The sequence below is a fragment of the Armigeres subalbatus genome, unplaced genomic scaffold (assembly GCF_024139115.2).
Source record: "Armigeres subalbatus isolate Guangzhou_Male unplaced genomic scaffold, GZ_Asu_2 Contig149, whole genome shotgun sequence".
NCBI lineage: Eukaryota > Metazoa > Arthropoda > Insecta > Diptera > Culicidae > Armigeres > Armigeres subalbatus.
The window spans coordinates 304,002-331,917 of NW_026942275.1; the positions used below are offsets into that span (position 1 = coordinate 304,002).

General features: G+C 44.0%; 2 protein-coding genes across 2 annotated transcripts; one reads left to right on the top strand and one right to left on the bottom strand.

Moving 5' to 3' along the window:
- On the top strand, positions 1-27,845 carry LOC134202875 (eukaryotic initiation factor 4A-III). The gene is made up of 3 exons (XM_062677862.1): positions 1-280; positions 395-953; positions 27,115-27,845. Exons 1-3 carry the CDS (start codon positions 145-147, stop codon positions 27,620-27,622), a joined length of 1,203 nt encoding a protein of 400 aa, XP_062533846.1. The 5' UTR covers positions 1-144; the 3' UTR covers positions 27,623-27,845.
- On the bottom strand, positions 3,482-4,408 carry LOC134202869 (uncharacterized). Its single transcript, XM_062677848.1, has 2 exons — positions 4,352-4,408; positions 3,482-4,291 (listed from the first exon to the last, which is right to left on the bottom strand). The coding sequence occupies exon 2, from the start codon at positions 4,175-4,177 to the stop codon at positions 3,533-3,535; it is 645 nt and encodes a 214-aa protein (XP_062533832.1). The 5' UTR covers positions 4,178-4,291; positions 4,352-4,408; the 3' UTR covers positions 3,482-3,532.
- Positions 27,846-27,916: the final 71 nt, after the last annotated feature.

Below are 27,916 nucleotides of genomic sequence, written 5' to 3' on the forward strand. Positions count from 1 at the left end.
AAAAAAAAAGAAAACGCCATCAGCAGAAAAGCGCATCAGTGGATGTAAAAACGCGTTCAGTTTTACTTCGGTAGAAAAACGAGCAAAAGTGAGATTTCTTCGGTTGAAAAGTGGTTCCCTGTGTTCCCGTGCAAGTAATTAACCATGGCCGGAAGACGAGTCCCGGCGAACGAGGATCTTTCGAACGTAGAATTCGAAACCAGCGAGGATGTCGAGGTGCTGCCGACTTTCAACTCGATGGCGCTCCGCGAAGAGCTGCTGCGGGGTGTTTATGCTTACGGTGAGTGCGATTTCGGGGGAAACTGTAAATTTTGCTTTGGGAGAAAGTTTCACTTTTGTGCACCGAAATGATGCGGGTGGAATATTGATAGGTATGATATTTTTCGCTTTTCAGGATTCGAGAAACCATCGGCCATCCAGCAGAGAAGCATCCTGCCGATTGTGAAGGGACGCGATGTTATCGCCCAGGCTCAGTCCGGTACCGGTAAAACGGCGACATTTTCGATTGCTATTCTGCAATCGATGGATACGACACTGCGGGAGACGCAGGTTCTCTGCCTGTCGCCAACGCGCGAGTTGGCCGTACAGATTCAGAAGGTCATTCTGGCGCTGGGAGATTTTATGAACGTTCAATGTCACGCCTGCATTGGCGGAACAAATTTGGGTGAGGATATTCGAAAGTTGGATTACGGCCAGCATGTGGTCAGTGGAACGCCGGGTCGTGTGTTCGATATGATCAAACGTCGGGTGTTGAGAACCCGCTCAATCAAAATGTTGGTGCTGGACGAAGCCGACGAGATGCTGAACAAGGGATTCAAGGAGCAGATATATGACGTTTATCGGTATTTGCCGCCAGCGACACAGGTGTGTCTCATCTCGGCTACATTGCCACACGAGATTCTAGAAATGACGTCCAAGTTTATGACGGATCCTATTCGCATTTTGGTCAAACGGTAAGTAAATTGCTTCAAATATTTGTTTCTATTATATCATACCTATGCTGTTGAAGTTTAGATCGGAAGCGTGTTGCATTGCAGTCCAACCAGATCTTCCTATTCAATACAATAATTTGATAATTCAGTCTTTTAAGTTAACGATACACAAACGGGCAGTTCTAGCTTGATAGCCTGACTCATGAGACATCTTTGAAACGATATTAGGACCATTTTTGCGCAAAATAAGGAGCATACAATGGTCTCAGATGCATATACATACCGCAAATATTTGAATATTGTAGCAACATTTTCCATTACTTTGGGATATGGATACCCTGAAGTAGTGCGTGACGATGTAAATCCGGTCATATCGCCAGGCTCGGTACAACACTGAAGCTAACAATATGACGTCTCTAATCCCGAATCCCAAGGTGTCAGGCGAACCGTGCCGAATAAAAAACGACTACTTCATTTCTTCAAAAGAAATGAAGCAGGAAAACATGCCCTAAACAAAAAAAAACTTGCAAGTAACATTTTTTCAGAATCATTCTACTACGTGATGCAGTAGCAAATGTTCTCAAATACATGTTTTCTATGAACGTTCCAGCTTTGTCAGATCTTAAGTGCGCGGTATTTCTTTTTCTACAATACATATCCTGTCTATGGAACTGATATATTTTCAGCAACAAATAATGTTAAGGCGCTTAAATCAATATATGCGTTTGCCCGGGACAAGGCATTTAAAGCACACGTTTGCCCAGAATTAGGTGGGAGGGTGAAGGCCTCCTTCTTTAAAAGCACGAATTTGCCCGGAAAAAGGTGGGAGAGTTGCTGACACCTTTTTTTAAACCACCCGCTTGTTCGGAATAATGCAAAAGAGTGAATGCCTGTAGAGTCTCATAAGATGAGTACCGCCATGTGTCACGTTTGGCAGATGTGTTTCTCGTTTATAACGAGCATTTGTTTGGAATTGACAGATGATTTTGTTCCAATTCTGACACTCGACATTTTTTTTTTACTTAAATTTTTATTTATTGTTCATTTTTGTGTTGTACTTTCTAATTAAGAACAACCCCACAGTACAGCCTGAACAAAGCTTTCTTTAAATTAAAAGGATCTATATCTAAATTTGATAACCAAACTACCTATTCACACTACAATTTGATAACCTAGATTGGAACGAAAACCTGGTCCAAATTTAAGCAACGGACCCTAAACTTTTCTTTACACTTGCCAAAGCGTTCATGTAATGTTTTGTTTATTTATTTATTTATGGTGTACATCAACAGATTGTTCGTAATCCTAATGATGATTTAAAACTAGTATGGTCATTACAATAATAACTTATTAACAAAACAGTAAAAACACAACGAAAAAATAAACTTGTCATTGGACTTAAATACACTTATCTAGCATATGCGCGTCAGCTACTACGACGAAAATCATTTACAAAACTACGGCGAAGCGCATCTCTTGTCAAGTGGTAGTCAAATACTGATGCCACCCTATTAAAAACTCTTTGTAGCGCGTTCAGTGCGTTGCCCAGACCATAGTTGGTGCGGCGAAAGGGAAGTCTCAACATTATGCTATTCCGCAATGGCCGATGTTGCACGTTAAGGTTAATTTGTTGCAGAATGTCTGGACAATCGACCCTTCCTTGTTTAATGTCAGCGACGGTCAGTACTCTGCTTAAGTCCCTACGGATACGCAACGGAAGAAGGTCGATCAGCTGGCAGCGATCCTGGTAGTTTGCGTAATGCAAAACAAACAAAGCGGCGTTGTATTGATTCGATACGTTCCGATCTGTTGTTGTAGTAAGGACACCAGACCGCCGAGCAGTATTTCAACGTCGACCGGACGAGAGAGCAGTAGAGTGCCTTCAAGCAATGTACGTCGGTGAAATTTTTCGACGACATAGGATATGTGCTGGGTAAATGTAAGTTGCGAATCCAGAAGAACTCCCAAATCTTTCACGCAATGCACTCGGTTAATGGTCGTGTCGAGAAGAGAGTAACTAAACCGGATCGGCTCCTTCTTTCGTGAAAAAGTAATTACCGAACATTTCGCCGGATTGACCACAAGTCGGTTCAGAGTACACCTGTTGCGATGGGGTTTTCCTGGGTTTAATGAAACCGTTTTTGACAGCAGTCTTCCATTACAAACAGCTTCAAAACTGGAATTTATTATCAATTCATAGTAATTAAACTTAATTCACAAGTATGAAGAAATATACAATCTAGTTTCAATCCAATTCACTAGCTATAGGCTCCATCGCAACTCTAAGGGTCTGTCTCATTTGGAGAATTAAACTTAAAAGTGACAGTTCGAAAATTAAAAAATCACCCCGTTATAAGAATGGCTGGTGCTACCCAGCAATTCCAATAGGACATCGATGGAAAATTATTCGATATCTGTCAAAATTAATCTTGCTCTGCGAGCAGGGTTATTTGGTAATTATTGAAATGTCACTTTTAAGTTTAATTTCAGTTTAATTATCCAATTGAGACAGACCCTAAATCACACTAATCAAATCTCATCGCCTCAGTATGTAAGCATACACATATGAGAATTCAACAGTGTTGCCAGTTTCACAGAATTTATAAAACTCCTCTCAACACTCCCACCCGTGAAACTAGTAACAAAACTGATCTATTTTGCATTATTCCACCTGGATCAAAAACTATTATTTCCACAAAACGATTGCACGCAAAATCGTTCCTAGCTCCTGTGTGAACTAATTCTTTTCCGCCTCTATCCTCTGCGATGGTATTGAAACCGATGTATTCAATCAAGTTTGTTCGGTGATCAGGATGGTGCACGACTGTCGCTGCTTCATAGCTGGTGCTTTGCAGCGCTTGATCTATCGGTTCAATTTCAATGCTTTTGTCTTTCGATACGTACGTTTGCGTTTGATGGGTAGCAGTTTGGTGGGAAACTGCGGCACCTAAGCAAACTGCTCCATCGTTTCCAGCGTGTGATTTTGTTTTGTCGCTGCACATTTGTTCTTCTTCGTCCACGGATTTTTCATACATGCTTTGCCCGCAGTAATTCAATATTATTGCTTTCTTACGTGCGTTAAATTTCAAATCAATTTCTTCTACAGCTCTCTCGTAGTCTTCGTCCAGTTTCTTCAGTTTACGCTCATAATCCAGCTGGATTCTCTTCTCGATTTCGTTCTGTTGAGCCCGCCATACCTTGTCTTGCTCCTCGAGCAGTTCAAGCTTTCTTCTCAGTTCATCCATGGCGACTCCTATCCATTCGAGTGATAGATTTTTTGAAGAATGTTGCGATGGGGTTTTCCTGGGTTTAATGAAACCGTTTTTGACAGCAGTCTTCCATTACAAACAGCTTCAAAACTGGAATTTATTATCAATTAATAGTAATTAAACTTAATTCACAAATATGAAGAAATATACAATCTAGTTTCAATCCAATCCACTAGCTATAGGCTCCATCGCAACTCTAAATCACACTAATCAAATCTCATCGCCTCAGTATGTAAGCATACACATGTGAGAATTCAACAGTGTTACCAGTTTCACAGAATTTATAAAACTCCTCTCAACAACACCAGTTGACAATAACAGTGATCTGGTTTTGAAGGGATTGGCAATCGGCTATTGCGAAGAAATATCTTCAGATCGTCCGCAAAGGATAGCCGTGGTCCATCGATTACATGGTGAACATCATTGAAGTAAAGCAGGAAAATTAAAGGCCCCAAGTGGCTGCCCTGCGGTATACCAGACGAAGCGCGGAAACTATCTGAGCGACAATCGCCTAAAGCAACCACAAGCTGGCGTCCGGTCAGATATGATCGAAACCAATCGAGAAGATTTCCACCGACTCCAAGTCTGTCAAGCTTGGCGATTGCAATTTTATGGTTCAGCTTATCGAATGCTGCAGAAAGATTCGTTAAATCACGTCCGTTTGAGTGCGTGCAATCATGCTATCCGTGACGTACGACGTTAGGCACAACAAGTTAGTAGTTGTTGAACGGCCAGCTGTAAAACCATGTTGGTCGGCGCACAGATATTGTTTGCAATGGGCATTCAACGGGTCCATGACAACCTGCTCAAAAAGTTTCGCTATTGCACTAAGTGATGTGATACCCCAGTAGCTGTTCACATCACGCTTGCTCTCCTTTTTGTAGACCGGAAACATATCTGCAGTCTTCCGGCAAGATGGGAATGTGCTTCTGGATAGAGAGAGTTGGAATAACAGGAGAGCAGACAGGTAATATTCTTTATGAGAATCATCGATGGAACACACCGTCAGGACCAGGCTTTGATGAAGTCTCAAGCTTAGAAATCGCTCTAGAGATGGCTTCGACATTCACCTCGATATCACCGAGCGATTGATTAGCTAATGGGACGTTGCTGGCAGCGGAGATCACGACATAAACAGGTAGTTGGTCGTCTTCAAACACACTGGCGAATTTAGCTGAGAACAGGTTCCATATACTTTGTTGGGTGCTTGCAGATTCACTATTGAATACCATGGACGATGGAAATCCAGTATCTTTGCGCTGTTCATTTACGTAGCTCCAAAAGGACTTTGGGTGAGATCTTAGTCGTCGTTGTATCCCCAACGACTGATCCGCTTATACTCGTTGTTGAGTCTAACATAGTGGAATTTGAGTGGCAACGTACGGTGTTTTGTGTAACTTCTGAGTGCAGCTTTCTTGCACCTTTTCAGCGACCGGAGAGCATTCGTCATCCACGGGATACGAGAGTCTGATCGAACGAACTTTTTGGGACATGCCTGTCAATGATGTACACCATGTTGTGAGAAAAAGTTTCTGCAGCTGAATTAATGTCTATTGGATCAAGAATGTGTTCCCAATCCATATTTGAAAGCACTTCAGTAATACTGCGATGGTCCGCCTTAAGGAAATCGTACGACACCACGGCTGGGGGGTTGAAGAAATCACGCATAACATTATCTTCAACGGCAATCACTAGAGGGCGGTGATGAGCAACATCCTTAACTAAGGGTGCAGGAGCCAAACAGATGGAAGGTGCCGTGGTACGACCACTCACGAAGCAGAGGTCCAGAGAGCGATTATTCTCGTTAACCTCGCCATTGATTTGAGATAGCGTTGCGATACTGTAGTTATCCAGAAGTTTAACGGCACCTGCGTGGAACGTGGAGCTTTCAAGATCCGGACGGAAGAAGCCGCTGTGAATAGGAGTCCATGTAATGCTCGTAAGGTTGTAGTCGCCCAAAATCACAACCTCATCACAAGGCGCGGCGGCGATATCTGAAGCACAAGATACAGATCGGCAGTGTGTGTTAATGAGATGCAAGTCGCGAATCCGATCCGGAGGGATGTACACAGCACAGAGGAATGGTTGCCTGTTATCAAGCTGAATAACAACCCATACTTGCTCAACGGTGTTCCAAGAATCGTCCTCAAGCTTTTTTGCTTTCAAGCTGGAGTTAACTGCAACAAGTACGCCACCTCCGGTAGTTTTCCTGCTATTCTCCGTGTTGCGATCACAGCGAAAAACTTCGTAGTCGGCTCCAAAAACGTAGCTCGAAATAGTTCGAGAATCAAGCCAGGTTTCAGTAAACACTATGACGTCGTAGTTCTGATCCAGAACAGCTAGCCTATATTCGTCCAGAAGGCCGTTAATTCCTCCAACGTTCTGGTAGTAGATGGATATGTCGGACTGCATGTGGCGAGAAGCGGATGAGGCGCTGTATATCGGAACACTATCAGGCAGAGAAGAATTCACTGACTGACAGTACTTGCCGACATAAGGAGCTCGGACGACCCCATTTCCTGACCCAAGCACAGGACCGGGACGTCTGCTGGTCGCTGGCAGGAATGGCACGACTGAGTTGGGAGGATTAGGGGCTTCCTCAGAGCTTGTGGCATGAGTGCGTCCCGGGAGCGTACTGGATGTAGAGGCAAGGTGTGCGATATCATATCTCGGTTGAGCTGACGGATAATCATATTCTTCGGCGTATTCAAGTTTTGATAAGAAAATTATTTTGAGCTTTTTAGTGGAATGTTTTCACCTGTCATAAGACGAGTTTAAACAATCCCATTGAATTCCACCACTTAATTGTATCTTGACAGATACGTATTTCGACCTCAACAGTAAGGCCGTCTTCAGTGTCTCGTACTTGACTCGACTTTTTTTTGAAAGTTATTAAAAAACCCAACTTAATCCACCGAAAAGTGATACTGCCTTTCTCGCATTTAGCAAAGACACAAACCTTATATGGTTCAATGAACCATTTTCTTAATAACTTTTGAACGCAACAGCCGATCGTTACAAAACTCAATAGTGATCTACAAGGGCTTACCACCTTTCGAATGCAACTTGTTGCGAGAAAATCGATTAAGGATTACTATATGAAAAGTTGTCTAATGTTTTACTTAGCTTTTGTGCACACACATACACACACACACACATACATACACACATACACACATACATACACACGGACAGACAGACATGTGCTCAGTTTGTCGAGCTGAGTCGATTGGTCTATAACACTATGGGTCTCCGAGGCTTCTATAAAAAGTTCGTTTTTGGAGTGAAATGATAGCCTTTCGGTACAACTTTGTTGTACGAGGAAGGCAAAAATAGAATCGAGCTATGTGAGCGCCATATAAGGTTGGTGTCTTGACTAAATGCGAGAAAGGCAGTGTCACCATTCGGTGAATTAAGTTGTGTTTTTGCCTTTCTCGTACAACAAAGTTGTACCGAAAGGCTATCATTTCACTCCGAAAACGAGCTTTTTATAGAAGCCTCGGAGACCTATAGTGTTATATACCAATCGACTCAGCTCGAAGAGCTGAACAAATGTCCGTCTGTCCGTGTGTATGTGTGTGCACAAAATCTAAGAAAAACATTAGACAACTTTTCATATAGTAATCCTTAACCGATTTTCTCGCAACAAGTTTCATTCGACAGGGGGCAAAGCCTAGTTGATCACTATTGAATTTTATATTGATCGACCGTTGCGTTTGAAAGTTATAAAGAAAATGGTACTTCGAACCATATTAACGCTATATAAGGTTGGTGCCTTGGCTGAATGCGAGAAAGGCAGTATCACCACTAGGTGAATTAAGTTGGGTTTTTTTTAGGTCCATCATTCTGGCCTTGATAATTTTTGTGATTCGATTGCAGCGTGACTTACACAGAAGAAATAAACTACCCAATAGTGAGTTCAATTCACCCAACCTCGAGCATCCGTACGGGAAGCCGAAATTGAGTAAATTGAGTCGAAGTAGCTTGCCTTTACTCCCATGTTAAAAAAGTACGCAACGGAAAATTTTTTTACCCAACTGGAGTTTTACTTCACTCAATTTCGACCTCAGGTAATAAAACTCAAAATTGGCTTCCCGTATTGAACTGGCGTCGTTGGATTGTTTCGCTGAAGAGAAAAAATAACTCAAAAGTAAGTTTAAAAAACTCCAGTAAAAAAGCCAGTACGCTGAAACTGCCTGCAAATGATATTATTTATTTATTTATTCAGACTAAGGCCGAAGTGGCCTGTGCGGTATATAAGAGTCTCCTCCATTCGGCTCGGTCCATGGCTGCACGTCGCCAACCACGCAGTCTACGGAGGGTCCGCAAGTCATCTTCCACCTGATCGATCCACCTTGCCCGCTGCGCACCTCGCCTTCTTGTGCCCGTCGGATCGTTGTCGAGAACCATTTTCACCGGGTTGCTGTCCGACATTCTGGCTACGTGCCCGGCCCATCGCAGTCGTCCGATTTTCGCAGTGTGAACGATGGATGGTTCTCCCAACAGCTGATGCAATTCGTGGTTCATTCGCCTCCTCCACGTACCGTCCGCCATCTGCACCCCACCATAGATGGTACGCAGCACTTTCCTTTCGAAAACTCCAAGTGCGCGTTGGTCCTCCACGAGCATCGTCCAGGTCTCGTGTCCGTAGAGGACTACCGGTCTAATGAGCGTTTTGTAGATTGTCAGTTTGGTACGGCGGCGAACTCTATTCGATCGGAGCGTCTTGCGGAGTCCAAAGTACGTACGATTTCCAGCCACTATGCGTCTCCGAATTTCTCTGCTGGTGTCATTTTCGGCAGTCACCAGTGAGCCCAAGTACACAAATTCTTCTACCACCTCGATTTCGTCACCACCGATGCAAACTCGCGGTGGGTGGCTCACATTGTCTTCTCTTGAACCTCTTCCTATCATGTACTTCGTCTTCGACGTGTTGATGACTAGTCCGATCCGCTTAGCTTCCCTCTTCAGTCTGATGTAGGCTTCCTCCATCTTCTCAAAGTTACGTGCCATAATATCTATGTCGTCGGCGAAACCAAATAGCTGGACGGACTTATTGAAAATTGTACCACTCGTGTTAATCCCTGCTCTTCGTATTATCCCTTCCAAAGCGACGTTGAATAGCAAACACGAAAGACCATCACCTTGCCGTAACCCTCTGCGGGTTTCGAAGGGACTCGAGAATGCCCCTGAAACTCGAACAACGCACATCACCCGATCCATCGTCGCCTTGATCAACCGTATCAGTTTATCCGGAAAACCGTGTTCGTGCATTAGCTGCCATAGCTGGTCCCGATCGATTGTATCATATGCGGCTTTGAAGTCGATGAATAGATGATGTGTGGGTACGTTGTATTCGCGGCATTTCTGCAGTACTTGGCGAATGGCGAACACCTGGTCCGTGGTGGAGCGTTCGCCCATAAAACCCGCCTGGTACTGCCCCACGAACTCCCTTGCAGTTGGTGCTAGTCGACGGCATAAAATTTGGGAGAGTACCTTGTAGGCGGCGTTCAGCAATGTGATTGCGCGGTAGTTGCTACAATCCAGCTTATCGCCCTTTTTGTAGATGGGGCACACGACACCTTCCATCCACTCCTGCGGCAAAACTTCCTCCTCCCAAATCTTGGTAATGACCCAGTGCAGCGCTCTAGCCAGTGCCTCACCACCGTGTTTAAATAGCTCTCCTGGTAGTTGGTCAACCCCAGGGGCTTTGTTGTTCTTCAGCCGGCCAATCTCCTCCTGGATTTCTTGGAGATCCGGAGCCATCAAAATTATGTCCTGCGCGCGTTCTCCCAGATCCAACACCATACCGCCATCTTCGTCTGCCACATCATAGTGCTGCCGCCACCTTTGGGACACCTCACGCTCGTTCGTAACAAGGTTCCCGTTTATGTCCTTACACATATCAGGCTGTAGCACGTTACCCTTACGTGAACGGTTTAACTTCTCATAGAATTTTCTTTGGTTATTAGCGCGGTATAGTTGCTCCATCTCTTCATGGTCTCGATCTTCCTGCTGGCGCATTTCCTCCGGAAAATCGAGTTTTGTCTGTTCCGAGCCCGTTTATATCGTGCCTCGTTCGCCCTCGTGCGGTGTTGCAGCAATCTCGCCCATGCTGCATTCTTCTCTTCCACTAACTGCTCACATTCGCCGTCATACCAGTCGTTTCTCTGATCCGGGGGCACCGTGCCAAGTGCAGCGGTTGCGGTGCTACCAATGGCGGATCGAATATCTCTCCAGCCATCTTCAAGAGACGCTGCGCCTAGCTGCTCTTCCGTTGGGAGTGCCACTTCCAGCTGCTGCGCGTATTCTTGGGCTAGTCTACCGTCTCGTAGCCGCCCGATATTAAGCCGCGGCGTCCGACTTCGACGCGTGTTGTACACCGTCGAGAGTTTTGAGCGCAGGCATACTGCAACGAGGTAGTGGTCGGATTCAATATTCGCACTGCGGTATATGATATACCGCAATCGAATAAAATCTTTGGTTAGGGTGTTGCTTACCTGCCGAGCCGTCGGTACATGTTGTTCTCGGGTCACCGAGATCGCCTCCTCGATGGAACGCAGCTGCCAATCAATTGCTTCAGGCGTTACCGGCCGCCCCTCTTAGTTGACGTTGGCGTCCACGCACCTTTCTAACCGGCCCCAGTCGACTCGATGATAGTTTCGCCGGCCGTTTCGATTGTCGCGACTGTTGCCCCAGGCTTGATGTTTGGCATGCAGGTCGCCGGCAATGATGTTCTGACCTTGTCTCCGCGTTAGTTTGACAAGGGCGGCCGATGAACCATCGCCGGCTTTTGCTTGAGTTGGGCAGTAGGTACGCCGCGTGGCGTGATTTTTTTTTCTTGAGCAAGGGTAAACGGAAATCTGCAACCAGACACCTGAGGAGGTAACTCAGGTAGTGTGGGGATGGGTATGTCATGTAACTCTTACCCGACCCACTAAAACCAAAACCCTTTCGCCAGTCCGTACCCCCGGCCCGCAATTAAGCAGTACATCAGGGGGGACTATTGAGAACGCTCACGCCTATGCTAACGCACTTGACGTCAATACACACAACATCGACTTCAAGGGTGACTACCTCACCACCCGTCGATCGCAAGCTATGATAGTAACCTAGCGGTCCGTATCATAATCTCACGTTGGAGACGAGCACCCCGACAACAACCAACGCGCGTGAACCGCAATGACCTCTATATCTACATACTGAGGTCCCCGCAGCCCAACCGCGACATGTTGGTTGTCGGGGTGAGCAAAGTGTTCACTGCATCTCAGGTGCCCTTACTGCACTCGTTGGTTTTGCTCAAGACGCCACCACCGCTGCAGTTTCGACATAATCTGTTGAGATGCTGTGTTCACCGCATTCCATATAACTTCCTCCCGGCACATCCTCACGACGAGGTTGTCCGGGGTTGTATCCATACCGCTAACAAGCAGCATGGCATTGCGTTCTACCTCGAATCGCGGGCATGCGAACATCACATGCTCGGTCGATTCTACCTCACCTACACATTCAGGACACTCTGCAGAGTCTGCGAAGCAAAACCTGTGTAGGAATTTTTTAAAGCAATTATACCGCCGGAAATAAGTATAAAGACAAGCATGTTTTTCATACATTTTCATTATGTTTGAGAATCGAAATCTCGACTCGTAGCGATTCGATTTGGCTAAAATTTTACTAGGCACCTGTTTTCCACTAGAACTTTCGATCTTTGAGTGAATTGTATACATCTCTGATGATTTTGGCCTCCGAATCTGGAAATAATTATAAAGACACCACTTTTTTATATGGGGCTCCATACAACAGACCTGTCTTTATAATTATTTCCAGCAGAAACGCGTATAAGTAGAATATATGCATAAATGTAACTTTCATTCAATAAAAATTCAAGTCATTTCAGGCCTGCTGGCAAAAAATCAGCCCACTCGAATCGCTAAGAATCGAGATATTGACCTCCCAACATGGCCATTTTGTATGGAAACCGAGCTTGTCTTTATACTTTTTTCCACCAGTGTATGTTCAGACAACACCTGTGTTAGGTGGAAGTTGACTTGACCATGCTTCCTATCAACTCAGTTAGACACTTCCGGAATTAGTCTGTGGGTCCAACGACCTTTGACTGCGGTGTCCCATGCTCTTTGTCATTTAAGCAACGAGGCTGCTCTCTTGACACATCGCACTTGCACCGAGTCCCTTTTGTTGTAGCACTCCACATCTTCCTCTAGGAGTATGTCAGGAGTATTCCAGCTATAACGCACACCGCCTCATATGATATGGTGCGATATGCGCTCGCGACACGTAGGCACATCAGCCGGTGTACTCTGATCAATTTCTTTACATTGCACTCGGCTTTTAGTGCTACGGCCCATGCCGGCACGCCATAACGGATGATAGACAATGCTACGCCAGCTATCAGCCTACGCACTTGACTATGCACCGCCGATCTGTTGGACATCATTCGTGATGAAGATTTTATCGCCAATGAAGCCCGCTGACATGCATAATCGACGTGGCTCGTAAAATTGAGCTTATCGTTGATCATCACGCCCAGATGCTTAAGCTTGAGAGACCTCACGGAGTTAACTGTGCTGGTCTCTGCTCTTATCCTCGCTTGCTGCAACCCATGGCGGTTATGCACTACCCAGGCCTGGTAGCGTGTCACTTTTTAGTGACTTGGTCACTTTTTTCGAGCTAGTCACTAAAAAGTCTCTTTTTTCGACCTCAAGTCACTAAAGTCTCTTTTTTCGACCTCAAGTCACTAAAGTCACTTTTTCTCGCAAAAAGTCACCTATTTTCAACTATTTTGAAACTATTGACTAAGATTTTTTTATAAAGCTTCTATGTATCCATCGGAAGATGCTCTGTTCATGGTGGAAATGAAATTACGGATCTTAGAAAAATGATCACTCTGAAACATCGCCAGCCATTTAACTCGCTGCTCTTATTGGAATTTAAACAGTGAAGGTGAAGGTGTTTTACGTCACAATTTTTAAATTGGTATACAGTGATGCAAGCAAGAGACCTGACAATTTCGATATATTTTTTTAACACAAACTTTATGCAGTAGGGGAAGGTGGGGAGACTTGATTCCTTGGGAGGCTTGATTCTCCCCTGTTTTACCAAGAACTAAACTGCCCTAAACTGCGGGTGTTACAAACATGCGATGTTTGTAACACCCGCATTTTTGTTCATTTTGTAAAAAGCCTGCGAATCGTTCACAAAGCTCAATTTAATGGATCTAATCTCACAACAGTAAAATAGGCTTTACTATCTTGCTTACACGCAGAGAAATGTTTTTTTAAATTCAATGATATTATGTATAAAAACAACAAAAATAATTATTGTTCCTCGGCTAATAATTTTATTTGTTGAATTCAACAAAAAATCAGATTTGATTAGACGAAAAATATTGTTGTTTCTACAATGTTCCAAAACAGCACTCAAAATAAAAATTGTTGAATTTACAATATATTTTTTTGTTTGTACAAAAAATATTTTTAATCCAAAAAGAAAAATTTTTGCTTTTAACAATATTTTTCTCAAATTCAAAAAAAAAAATTGTGATCAAAAATTTTCTTTAAATGTTATATAAAATTTCTTGTGATTATCCGTTAATTTATTTTTGGGTAGGCTTCGTGTGAAAAATAAAACCACAATAATTATATTTGTATTTTTTTCAAATATTTACTCCACAAACTAGTTACACTGGATTGCAGTAGAAACAACAATGAAAATTTTTGAATTAAATATATTTCAGTTTTGATTTTAAAAATAAAATATTTGGGTTTAAAAAATATTTCAATAATTTAATTTTTTAGTTCAAAAAGGTAGATTTTCTCTGCGTGTATCTGTGGTAAGCTGGAAATGATTGAGTTTGTGGGCAGGATTGACAAACGATTTACAAAACCAACCAAAATACATATGTCACAAATATGTGATCATGGGCAGTAAAGTAGTATTGTTATAGCGTATTTTTATAATAGATCCTCTAGATAAATCATCGTAATGTGGGGAGTAATTTTTTTTAATTGTATATAATTTTTTTTAGTGGCCACGCAAAACTAGAACAACTTCTCCCAATAATGACCAAATGCTATCATTTTTTCACAGCACAAATCCATTAATATGCTAAATGACAGGGATTGAATCCTAAAGAGAATGAACAAGTCTCTCACTTATCATCGCTATATACATATACGATATGTACACTGAAAACCAAAACTACCCAAAAGTAGGTTGTTTGCACTCAAAACCGTGGTTTGGGTCAATAACCCAAATTTGAGTAAAATGACTTTTCTGGCACTAGGTAGTTTGCCTTTAATCCCATGTAAACAATTTACCCAAAGCTGAGTTTAATTTATCCAAAGCGGACCTTGATCAACCCAAAATAGACGGTCGACTGTCGGAAAGCTGTTCCGCAAACGTCAAATCACTTATTGCACGGTAAAAATTTTTGGTTTATTTTTTCAGTGTGAATGTTAATTATTAAAATCAACGGGAATATGCAACTTTAAACGAGCGTTACATGGCACTTTATTTTTTAAACAAGTTTTATGATACTTTGAAGGTATTTTGTCATATATTTATGTGATTTTGAAACATTTTAGATTTCTCGAATATTCTTGATATCAAGAAATATCAACACTTTTCGTACAGTGCATGCCGTTTTGAAGTTTCCGACACTCAGTCTGCTTCTTCTTCTTTGCTCCGCAAAATTAGAATTTTTCTCTTTTCTCGCGATATGATTCGGAACAGTTTTTGCCTCTCTTTTATTGTTGTTCGTTATCTATTGAGAGCGATTTCTGCAAACCCTGCTAAATGATCTTCACTGAAAAAAATGCCATCATTCCACCACAATTTCAGGATATTTGGATTTTGAGTTGTTGCCTCAATTTGAGGAGACTTTATCTCTCATATTATACATCCATATAAAAATTTGTCTAAAAAATTCAAGAGAATATATATTTTTTGAGTAGATATCATAGAAAGGCATTCAAATCTCCATAATTTTGAAGATTGCATGCGCTGTCGAATTCCACAGCAAAAATCGTCCATGAATACGCACAGCAAGTCAGAAAATCTGCATATTTTGGAGTAAAAATATTTAAAGGTTCAGAGAGCATGGTCCTCATTATAAAGCAGAAGGTAGAGCGTGTGTAGCTTGCTGCTGCGCCAGGAAATCACCCATTGCGCATTATTGCACTCGGCGAAGGTATCGCCTTACTCGGATCACTGTTGGACTCTGACTCTGACTGAGGGAGAACGATGCTTGGCTGCTTGCTCGTCACCAACACCAAGACGGCATAAACAGCATATAGAATAGAGTGGTATACAACAGGGCTGTCTCGCCCCACACATCCCCCTTTCTCTCCGGCTTTTTTTATTAGTCTCTTGCAATTATAACTTGTCCTTGGTTTTCTCTTTTATTGTAAATGTATTATTGAGCTTATATTTATTTAAACACTCGGTAAAAATACCACTATAAAGATTTATTTGCCGAAGGAACCATTCAAAGGCCAAGGAAATCGAAAACCATTTTCTACGGAATATTGTCTTATACTCAGGCAACGAACAGATACTTCCGGTTAGAATAGATGAAGTTTCCTCCAACGGTTGTTCATTCACCTCATTCATATGCTCCAAGATTCAATTTGTACGTTGGTCTTCCTGGTCTTTAACCCATAGAGGGCCATCGCACTTTGTAGGTGGTTGTTAGTACGATTTTCTACTACAATTTTGGCCCGTCAATCTCCAGCTGCTGAGCGAAGCACATCAACTCAACACCACGACCTCCTACCAAATATTCCACTCTCTCATCTGTCACTTTCCCATCTAGGGCTAATGCTAATGGCTAATATATATGCCCTTTATTCGGTTTATGTCATTTACCATACCCGTCTCAATCCCTACAGATGCGTCTCCGAATTTCGTCGCTGGTTCATTCATTTAATTTATTCAGTTTACATCTAAACAGACAACACTGAATCAACAATTTGACGCTACAATACACGGTTTGAGGCCTGCACCTGGTCTGCCCACCTAGCCGCTGTGCTCCACGCCGTCTTATTCCTGCCGGATCCGAAGCGAACACCATCTTTGCAGGGTTGCTGTCCGGCATTCTTGCAACATGTCCTGCCATCGTACCCTTGCGGATTTAGCTACCTTCTAGATACTGGGTTCGCCGTAGGGCTGGGCGAGCTCGTGGTTCATTCTTCGCCGCCACACAACGTCTTCTTGCACACCGTCAAAGATGGTCCTAAGCACCCGTCTCTCGAATAATCAGAGTGCTTGCAAGTCCTCCTCGAGCATTGTCCATGTTTCATGTCCGTAGAGGACAACCGGTCTTATAAGCGTCTTGTACATGTCATGTCACATGGTGGTGCGGTGGTGAATATTTTTTGACCGCAGTTTCTTCTGGAGTCCGTATTAGGCCCGACTTCCCCAGATGATACGCCTTCGTATTTCACGACTAACATTGTTATCAGCCGTTAGCTAGGATCCAAGGTAGACGAATACCTAGACCACCTCGAAGGTATCCCCGTCTATCGTAACACTGCTTCCCAGGCGGGCCCTGTCGCACTCGGTTCCGCCCACAAGCATGTACTTTGTCTACGATGCATTCACCACCAGTCCAACTTTTGTTGCTTCACGTTTCAGGTAGGTGTACAGTTCTGCCACCTTTGCAAATGTTTGGCCGACAATGTCCATGTCACCCGCGAGACAAATAAATGACTGGATCTGTCGTCGCTGGTATTGATTCCGTAAATCTGCAGTCAAACAAAGTACGCGAACACAATAACCGCCCTAGTTTCAGCTCCGAACTTCTTCTGAAACGAACTTTCTCTCGGAGTTTGATCTGTCAAACTAAATGATGCGTTTTTTAGTGCAATTTTATGAGAATCTAGCGCACTTCGTCCGAAGTTGGGTTTCTAGCCTATATCTTGCATGCTATGATGGCATAAACACCAGCTATCTCGCATCGACAAAACACGCTAGCAGTGCACCACTATCTTGTGCATCTTCGCATTCGTTCAAAAGCCTTCATTCCTTACACAAGCAAAATTATCGGCCACATATAGCAGATAAACAAATTCTGCATTTATTATCCGCTTTTTTTCCGTTATTCAATCACACGCACATTCTCTAAAAATAGTGATCGACATCACTATATGTGCCATATTCCGACTTCCGAGTACTGATCAAATTTGACACGATATTCTAGGAAGCATCAGAGCTAACGAAATATCAAATTCTTATTTATATGAAACTGTATCCGAATGATAAATACATCTCAAGACAAGACTGATCACCATCGATGCAAACTCATGGTGCAGCTACATTGTCTTCTTTTATGTCTTTTCCTGTCATGTACATCGTTTTCCAGGTGGTCATGACTGTAGCAGGTTTTCTCTATCTTGTCGTTCCGTGTCAAAGCACCAATTCCGTCATTGCTAAACGGTCCTTATACAAATCATACTAATAGAGTTATTCCATACCAAAGCGTAACTCTTTGAATGTTCCCGAAAGGATCGAAAGCGTTCGTGTAATTTGAAATACTCGTTTTTCCCCTTTCCAACGTCGCCTTAACTAATCTTGTTAATTTATCCGAAAGATGATTATCAAGATGAGCCTCTTCCATAGAACCTATCCCCTACATTCTAATAATATTCTCGTGGCGAGTGCAGAAGTGCTCTTGGTTTACAATAGTGACTGCATCTTTTATCAATTCCTTTACATCTACGGTAGCCCGAAAGGACGTGGCCAGCGCCGTTTGTTAACCCCCTAGAGCTTTTGAACTAAGCACATTGAGGTGCTCAGTGCAAATCCCATGCCCTAGCCATTGGCTCTCTATGCAATTGCGATTGTTCTGGTAAAACACGGAGTAGCAACTACGACATGTAAGGTTATCATGCTCAGGCTCTACTTTGTTAATGCAGTGTTCTTCTCATAAGACAAGAACCTCGACTAATTCTATTCGCTTTTAGAGCGAAACATCGTGATTTCGCATGAATTAAAACTCAAGCATAATCCATTTCTTCAAATTTGCGAGCAAGTTTTCCAAAACATTAGGACTCCAATATTAATATCTGTGCAGGGCTCTGGGTATTATTTAACCACCATGGTTGGAGATACATCCAATGTTATTCCTGACATTCGATATTAGCTGCACCAAGTTGGGGTCTCCAGTTAGCCTTGTGAGCAAAAACGTAGGATTGCCACTGCTTATAGAATACGAAGTTGAAATGCAGAGCCATAGATGGGATATCACAATTGCTAAACATTACTTTATTTTGCAATTTGAAATCAAGGCTCTTCAAAAGTGTCATTGCGGCATCCACAACTTCAATATTACTTTCTTACAACGTGATTTTGCAGTTTTTTTTAATTCGCATTTTTTTATTCAGTAGAACCATGCTACAATAAGCTGAATTTGGCAGATTATTATGCATTATGTTGTAGTGTGTGTTTTGTTTTATCACCAACATCGATTTGGCACTTATGGTACTAGTACTTTGGCTGCTAGGCTCAGGTAAACTAGATATTTGATACGTGACCAGGTGAGTCATTGGTAATTTTGAACTAAGCTTAGATTACGCAAGTGAATTGAGCAAGTCGCTTGACTTGAACATCTAAACTCCTCCGTTCAACTCACTTGCACGAAAAGAAAGTTGAACATGTTCAACCTTTGGCAAGTCAAATGAATTTTACTGAAATGATCAAATTACTTGCCTTGTCAAAACCTCGGTTAAAACATAGCATGATACTTTAGGATCAACCCCCCTTTATTGTTTCCTCAGAAACTTGCTTTGTGTTTTCTAGTGCTTTTAACACACCATTGTGTTTTTCGTCATCAAACCATTTCAACTATGAACGGACCGTTCAAATCGCCCACGACATGCTTTGAACTGTGTTCCAACTCGCAAACCTTCAGCTATTCAATTTATCTGGCTGTCATCATAACTCGCATATCATTCCAACTTTACTTGGCGGTCTTCCCAACACGCCATTACGGTTCTCAAAACACGTACAAAATCTCAACTTTTCTTGGCGGTCCACCTAACACGACATTTCAGTTCTTTCACACGCAATCATTCAAGCTTCACTTAGCGAGCTTACCAATACGCCATTATGGTCCTTAAAACACGCTAATCATCAACCGTCTAAGACGAGTTAAATAACTCCAATTCCACCAATTATTTCGATATCTTTGCAGATACGTATTTCGACCACAACTGTGTGGTCGTCTTCAGTGTCTCGTACTTGACTCGACGACGCTAATCATTTTTACTTTGCTTGGCGGTCTTCAAAACACGCAAGTCATTTAATCTTTACTTGGCTGTTCACTAAACACGCCACTGCGGTACTAAAACACGCAAATTCTTTCATCTTTACTTGGCGGTCCTCCAAACATACCACAGCAATTCTTAAAATACGCAAATGATTTCATCTTTTCTTGGCGGTTCTCCAAACTCGCCATAGCGGTCCTCAAAACTCGCCAATCATTTCATCTTTTTTGGCCAAACGCCATTGCCGTACTCAAGACACGCAAACAATTTCGAATCTTCTCCGTTTTACTTACTTACGCAACCGCGTCTCTCCCAATTTGGAGCACCGGTCCCCACGTAAACACTGCAAAATGCAAACATCCTTCTTGGTTCAGGAATTTACCTTTTCTTCTGAGATTGCGCAGTGGGTGATTTCCATGACGCAGTATTTTTATCAGACACATTAGTTTTAACATTATTCCACTTGATACTAACAAAAAATGAGCAGTAAAACCTGCCACTGTCGCCAAATGTGTAGCTTGCTGCTGCGCCAGGAAATCACCCATTGCGCATTATTGCACTCGGCGAAGGTATCGCCTTACTCGGATCACTGTTGGACTCTGTCTGACTGAGGGAGAACGATGCTTGGCTGCTTGCTCGTCACCAACACCAAGACGGCATAAACAGCATATAGAATAGAGTGGTATACAACAGGGCTGTCTCGCCCCACACAGAGCGTTCAATCTTAGGCTCGTTGTACATGAATCTTCATAATTTTTGTATCGTTTTCTACCAGTCCCTGGTTCCCTTGGGGATATGGCCAATTTTCGTTCAATCTTTGAACTTGAAAAACTTCTTGATTTTGCAAAACAAGTACACTGGAGTACATTTCGGCGATTTTCGAATCGAATTGGCTATAGGAATATAGGAATAAAGGCTATAGGAAAACTATAGGAATTTTGTGATCGATTCCAGAAGATTGCTTGAAAATCCGTTAGAAATTGGCTGAGCTACGTGGTTTTGAATTTTGAGTTTTGTCGTAAAATGGGGGTTGGGGACGTACATGTTAAGAGTGATAACCATATTTCGCTCACTTCCACTGGCGTTAAAAATGATTTGCTTGAAGACTACTCATAGTTTTGAGTTGTCTTGCTTTTTACTGATATTGATTTAATTTTTTCGGGGGGGTTAAAAGAGAGGGCAATAATTTTACTTAGTAGTGACTTAGTAGTAGATAAAAGTTAGGAGTATGATTTTCGTTTCTCCTCTGAGCTCGTTCTAAGAGAAAAGAGTGGTGAGTGAAAGGTATTTTCCGCCACAAATTACGAAAAAAATATTCTCCTTCGACCCAAAAACGCTTGATTTTGTCTCATCGAACTTGCAATTGAAATTAGAAGTCACTATTTGGTCACTTTTTCTGCAACTGAAAGTCACTATTTGGTCCCTTTTTTCGTCAGCTTTGGTCACTAAAGTCACTATTTTGAGTGGCTTCGGTCGCTACCAGCCCTGGCACTACCACTACTTCCGTCTTGTGGTGTGCAAGGAACAACCGTCTCGAGTTGAGCCGTTCCTCCACTCTGCCAACCGCGTATGAAGCCTTCAGTCTGACTTCTTCGAGAGTGTCACCTGCTACTTCTAGCATTACGTCATCCGCGAAGCCTTCAACCTTCACACGGGCCGGAAGACTTAAGCGTAATACTCCGTAATAATATAATATTTCACAGAACCGGTCCGAGGATCGATCCCTGTGGAACACCCGCAGACACTACGACCGAATTTTGACCAGCATCCGTGTCGTATAACAGCACCCTGTTCTGAAAATAACTTTTCAGTATCCTGCACAGGTAATCCGGAACTCTCAATCGGTGCAGGGAGTCAGCAATTGCTGCCCAGCTAGCATTGTTAAACGCGTTTTTTACATCAAGTGTAATCAACGCGCAGTACTTAATACCTCTTCTGTTTAAACCTCTCGCTATCTTGGCCGTATCCGTTACCGCTCGAATTGCTTCGATGGTAGAACGGCCCTTACGGAAGCCATACTGGTTGTATGCCGAAGGGTCCCCCGGCTGTTTGCCAGGCTTCGGTAATAGCACCAATTTCTGCCGTTTCCATCGATCTGGGAAGTTTCCTTCGTCCATGCATCTCTGGAGGCAGCTCCTGAACATATCTGGATTGGCAAGAATGGCGTGTTTAAGGGCCAGGTTTGGAATACCATCCGGGTCTGGCGCCTTATTCAGCTTAAGTTTTCTTGCGGCTACGATAAGCTCTTCGTTAGTCACTAGCGGTACCACGTCAACTGACTCGTATGGTGTAGCGGGCCAGTCCGATAGTTCATGTGTCGGAAACAATCCCTCTACTATTCCGGCTAACATCTTTCAAGAGGTGTGCTATTGGTCCTAGACATCACTATCCTGTATGCATCTCCCCATGGGGTGTCATTCGCCCTCCTACATAGCTGTTCAAAGCAGGCTCGCTTGCTACATTTAATCTCGTAGTTCAGAGCTCTGCTCGCTGTCTGGAATACCCCACGTCTATCGAGTCGCTCAGCATCTGTTCTAGCACGTCGCAACCTTTTTTTTAGCTCTAAGACTGGTTCTACGAAGATCTGCAATCGTGTCAGACCACCAGTACACTGGTTGTCGATTTCCTGGGGGTTGGATCTTCCTTGGCATCGCTATGTCCCAGGCACGTGTTAGTACCTCGGTCAGATCGTTACCGCTCAGTCCTGTAGTCCTGCTTTCCCAGCGTAGCGCTTCCTTCAACAGTTCTTGATTGAACTGTGAGCTGCGCCATCCGGGATCAGTTGCACCGCCTCTTCTCGTCGTAGTTTTCCGGGTATACTCGACCATAAAACGTACTTCCTAATGGTCGCTAGAACTTAGAAGTATGACCCTCGTGGACCATCCATCCTGGTTCTTCAGTCCATCCTGCGCTGCAGAAGGTGACGTGGATACATGAATCACCGCTCGGTCCTCGAAACGTTGGCACTTGACCTTCGTTCAGCAGAACTACGTTTAATACCGCTAGTGACTTTAGCAGGATATAACCTCTAGCGTTAGTAATCCGGGAACCCCAGTCCACTGCCCACGCATTGAGGTCACCTGCTACAACTACTGGCCAGTTAGTTTCGCCGCAAAAATATCAACTACCCTAGTGTACTGCTCTATACTCCATCTAGGAGGACAGTAGCAGCTACAAAAGTAAACACCGTTTACCTTTGCTATGACGAAACCCTCATCGTCGGGAGAAGATATTATCTTTTGGATGGGGTATCGCCCACAAGTCCAGATTCCCACCATACCGGACTTGTCCGCAATCCAGCTGCCGTTCCCAGCAGGGATGCGGTATGGGTCGGACAGCAAGGCAACATCAGCTTTACACTCGATAACCGACTGTTGTAGCAGCAGCTGGGCCGCCTCGCAGTGGTTCAAGTTTAGCTGTGTTACTTGCATGTCTGGACCCTTCTAGTGGCCGGACAGGCCTGCGCACCGGTGAGATGCCTGTTGTCTGCCCCCGTAGGACAGATCAGGAATCTCGGTGCAGCCTGGCAGGTGCGAGCTTGGTGGTTTTCGGCTCCGCACCTACGGCACAGCTTACTACGGTCAGGTCCCTTACAGTCATAGGACTTATGACCGTGGCCAAGGCACCTGTAACAGGTCTGATTGGGTTGGCTTGTGCTCAGCGAGCACACCGACCAGCTCACCTTCAATTTTACCTTATCCAATACCTTCTTGGCCTCAGCCATAGGTAGTTGGAATGAGGCAACCTGCATTCCCGCAAAGCCTTTGCGTAACCGAATCGCGGATTCCTGGATCTCGACATTGCACTGCTCCTTCAGTGCGTCTATCAGGTCTCCGGCTTCGGTTATTTCATCCATGCCCTTGCACTGCATGTTCAGGACTGGGCACAGGGCTCTAACCTGAACCCCGTCACCCAGGACCTCCTCCGTCAACTTTTTATACTCTTTTTATACTGCTACTCTTCCGAGTAGCATCCCGCTTCAAGACAAGAATCTTGACAATAATCGCTTCGCCTCTGTCCTTCCGCTTGTCGCTGCCATTGGAAGGCGCGCCCTTTTCACACGGGCTCTACTTTTCTTAGCGATGACCTGTTCCGTACCTTTGGTCGCACTCATTGCGACTTGCTGACGACTTCGTTTCGCCTTTTTTGGATTCACGACCTCTGTCCATGGCAGGTCTTCCTCCCAGCGATCCTCTGGTATCTTCCTTGGTGGAGGTACCATTTTCCTCTCGGTCTTATCCACTCGGACCTCCGGTCCTTCGGTCCGTGCCGAGGCTTTATTAGCTACTTTAAAGCTACACCTGTGTTCAGAATAATAGCAACGAAAGCCGTTTTTCATACAAAATGGTCAATTTTGACAAGCTGTAACTTTGCACCCGATGAACGATTGAGCTGAAATTTTGGCAGTGAACTACAAATATGATGAAATTTACACATAGTAAGTATCAATTTTTTCGAATGACGCCTTCAAAAATTACGCACTAGGTCAAATTGTTCAAAATAATAGCAGTTTTTGTTTTGCAAATATCAATAAAACAATTGAATGGAATGTTATCAATTTGAATTCAGATGCTGCGAGACACTAAGTTTAAAATTTAAAAAATATGTATTGTTGAATTTGACATTTGAATTGGCCAATATAACAAAAATAAAAACTGCTATTTTTTTGAACAATTTGACCTAGTGCGTAATTTTTGAACGCGTGATTCAAAAAATTTGGTACGTAGTATGTGTAAAATTCATCATATTTGTAGTTCACGGCCAAAATTTCAGCTCAATCGGTCATCGGGGTACAAAGTTACAGCATGTCAAAGTTGACTATTTTGTATGAAAAACGGCTTCTGCTGCTATTATTCTGAACACAGGTGTACATTAAGCTACTTTAGCTACACTTTATTAGCTATCTTCGATTCAGCCTCCTTCGAGGCCTTCACCGCTTGGCTAACCGCCAACTCTTTTTCCTCAGTAAAAAGACGGATCTTGTGCTCCGCCTCCTTACTGGGTTCCAGCAAGGACTTCCATTCCGACTTCGCCTCCACGACTAGAGCGCAGAGGGTCAGTACGGCTTGCTTCAAGTCCTTACTGTGGGTTCAGAGCCAGATCAGCGCTAGTCAGGAAGGAGCATCTGAGCCTACTCCCACTCAGCTACCAGCTGAGCCATAGAATTTTACCGCGTGCTACAAGGCCCGCCACGGTTTTAGGGGACGGAAGACAGCCTGGCCATTAGCCCATTCGCCGTTTCAGGTCGGTGTCACCCGGCCTTACTAAGAGAATAGAATAACCAGACTACCAGCCCTCGCGTTCACAATATTTCAATATCCAGATACAAAGTCCAATAACAAGCAACCAGTATACCATAATAATCAGGGTCTTACTGGTATCAACCCTGATGTGCCAGTGGCACTCCCTGGGCTTGTGCTTTTAAAGCGGCACACAGTCGCTTTGATAGTGTCTGCTTACGGGCACTTGTGGTTCTTTGGGAGGGATTTTAGCAGAGCCCACTGCTAAATCCCACCACGCCCTAGGCAGTTCTCCCTGACTCGCAGACAGCTAGGGAGGGGTCGTCAAGCCCTTGGACATGGTCTCTGCTGCCCCCATTGGGCCGACGGAAGTGGTCACTTCGACACCGATGGCCTCAATGATGCTCAGCTGGAAGCTTGGCAGCAGGCGACAGTTGATGTTGTAGCGAAGAGCGATGGCTACACTACACTATAGCAACCGTTCGCTAACTGGGCTAAAACACCAGCCCAGTTACCGAACGCCGCTTTTTAACTGGGCTGACGAGGGAATTAGCGATGCATTGTTATGATCGTGTTTTACATGAAGCTTAAAAAATATACCATTCAGAATCCCCTCGTCACCGAGTCTTTGTTGTTGTTTTTTGACGGATAACTGCTTTTTAACTGGGCTTTGGCCCAGTTAGCGGACGCCCAGTTAAAAACAGTCCAGTTAGCGAACTGTTGCTGTATACGAAAGTCCGGGATGTGGACGCTCACCTCCGGTTTTAGGGGCGATTCAGTGATGAACGCCACGTCGATCTACTTCTCCTCGAGGAAATAAGCCAGTTCGAAGTTTTTGTACTGAAGCAAGCAAGCGTTAAAGTTAACCAGGCCCACCCTAGCAGCCATTTTCAATAATGAACATGCCAAGAGTGAAGACAAACGAGTTTTGCAGCCGTGCAGCCTAGTGGCGAAATGCGCGAAGATCGGCTTCAGTTGCTCCGGAGTGTAGAGCGGAGCAGATTCTTCCGGTATGACAGTTTCGTTCTCCGGCTGCCGACGGAACCCATGAAGAGGGAGCGGGGGCCATTCCCTGGTGGATGGTGCCGAGGCTTGAACCGACGCAGCTGCCACTGTCAGTCGCTTGTGCGGTTGTAACGGTGGGAGGATTAAAATCGCACGACGGGGATCCGGGATGGCTGGAAACTTCACCTTGTTGAGAGCATGAACACGGTTATTCTTCGGCAAGGTACTGGTGGAAGCCTTCTTCCGGATTTCCAAAACCGCCTGCTTTGGACAGTCCTTGATTGTAGCCCGATATTTGTCACCGCAGTTGGCGTATTTGGGATCAGCCACTTCCATCTTGTCGCACTCTTCAGATCCTTCCACGTGGTGGAGTCGTGCTCCAAGTGGACCAGGTAAAGCTGGTCGCGATATCTCCTCGTCTTGTCGTGAGCTAAAGGCCGCAGCTGTCGAGTTCCGCAATGAGATCTTCTTCATTCATGTCGTTGAGCCATCGCAGCTAAGGCTTGAGCGGCTTCGTGCCGGGGTGGTCATGAGTGTAGTTTTCATACTTGTGGACCTCGAGAAACTCCACGACGGACTAATGATGGTCCTGGTTTGCAGGCATCAATTTCACGCCCTCGCTGCAGAACCGAAAAGTACATTTCAGCCTCTTGGCGATAGGCTGTCGAATTTTCGGTCGCAAATGCGGCGGATCGCCATTCGCAAACACGGGCGGGCAGTTCTCCCGCTCTAGTCGCACCTGCGATTGCTGCTTCTTACGTTTCTTCGGCGGATTTTCCTGCGATCGAATCGGCCACGGATGGATTTTTTGATTGAATGGCTGAAGCAATTTCTTGACGTACTTGCGAAGGAAATCCTGGAGGTATTTCGTAAGATTTTCTTAAGTGATTTACGAGAAAAAATGAGAGGCCTCAACTGCTGTTGACATCTCATTCGAATATTTGTTTAACTTGAGTATTTTGCTGCCTCACATTTCAGGCGAGTGTACAGTTCTGCAGAGTTCTACCGCCTTTTTAAATTATCGGCCGCCAGTGTCCACAAAACAAACAAATTGACTGGATATTTTCCAAATCGCACCCGACTGTTGCACCCGGCTCTTTGCATGACACCTTCTATTACAATTTTGAGCAACAGGCACGAAAGTTAAAAACCTTGTCGTACCCGGCGGGATTCGAACGAACTGGAATGATCGCCCGAAACCTTCACACAACTTTGCACACCATCCATCGTTGCTTTTATCTGTCTTGTAAGCTTCAATTCAAAGAAATTGGATGACGGTGTTAAGAGGCTTAATTTGTATCCTTTATATATTGCACATTAACTAAACCTTCAATCAACGTTTTTCATCTATCTAACTATATGTTATTCTTCTTTCATTCAACAGTGATGAACTGACGCTGGAAGGAATCAAGCAGTTCTTCGTCGCCGTCGAACGAGAAGAATGGAAGTTCGATACGCTGTGCGACCTGTACGACACCCTCACCATTACCCAGGCGGTCATCTTCTGCAACACCAAGCGCAAGGTCGACTGGCTGACGGAGAAGATGCGCGAAGCCAACTTCACCGTCAGTTCCATGCACGGCGACATGCCGCAGAAGGAGCGAGACGAAATCATGAAGGAGTTCCGCTCGGGTCAGAGCCGGGTGCTGATCACGACCGACGTTTGGGCACGCGGTATCGACGTGCAGCAGGTGTCGCTGGTCATCAACTACGACCTGCCGAACAATCGTGAGTTGTACATCCACCGTATCGGTCGGTCCGGACGGTTCGGACGTAAGGGTGTGGCTATCAACTTCGTGAAGAGTGACGATATTAGAATTCTGCGGGATATTGAACAGTACTATTCGACGCAGATCGACGAAATGCCAATGAATGTGGCGGATTTGATCTAATGGGAAAGGTTTTTTTTTTTATTTCTATATAAACACACATTTACACAATTATGCGTATTTAAACAAGAAGCTTGCTAGCAGGTAAGTAATTTAATATGTTTGAGAAGGAACTCAAGATGTATAACCACTTGTGCAAATGACGGATGCTTGATTAGAACACATATAATCATGATTATCATCAACATGGACTACTAATAAAAAGAGAACTCTCTTTGAATCTCTAGTAACTTTACTTGAAATTGGGAAAGAAATTCCACAGTTTTTAAAAACCAAATAGCACTAGCCAATATACTA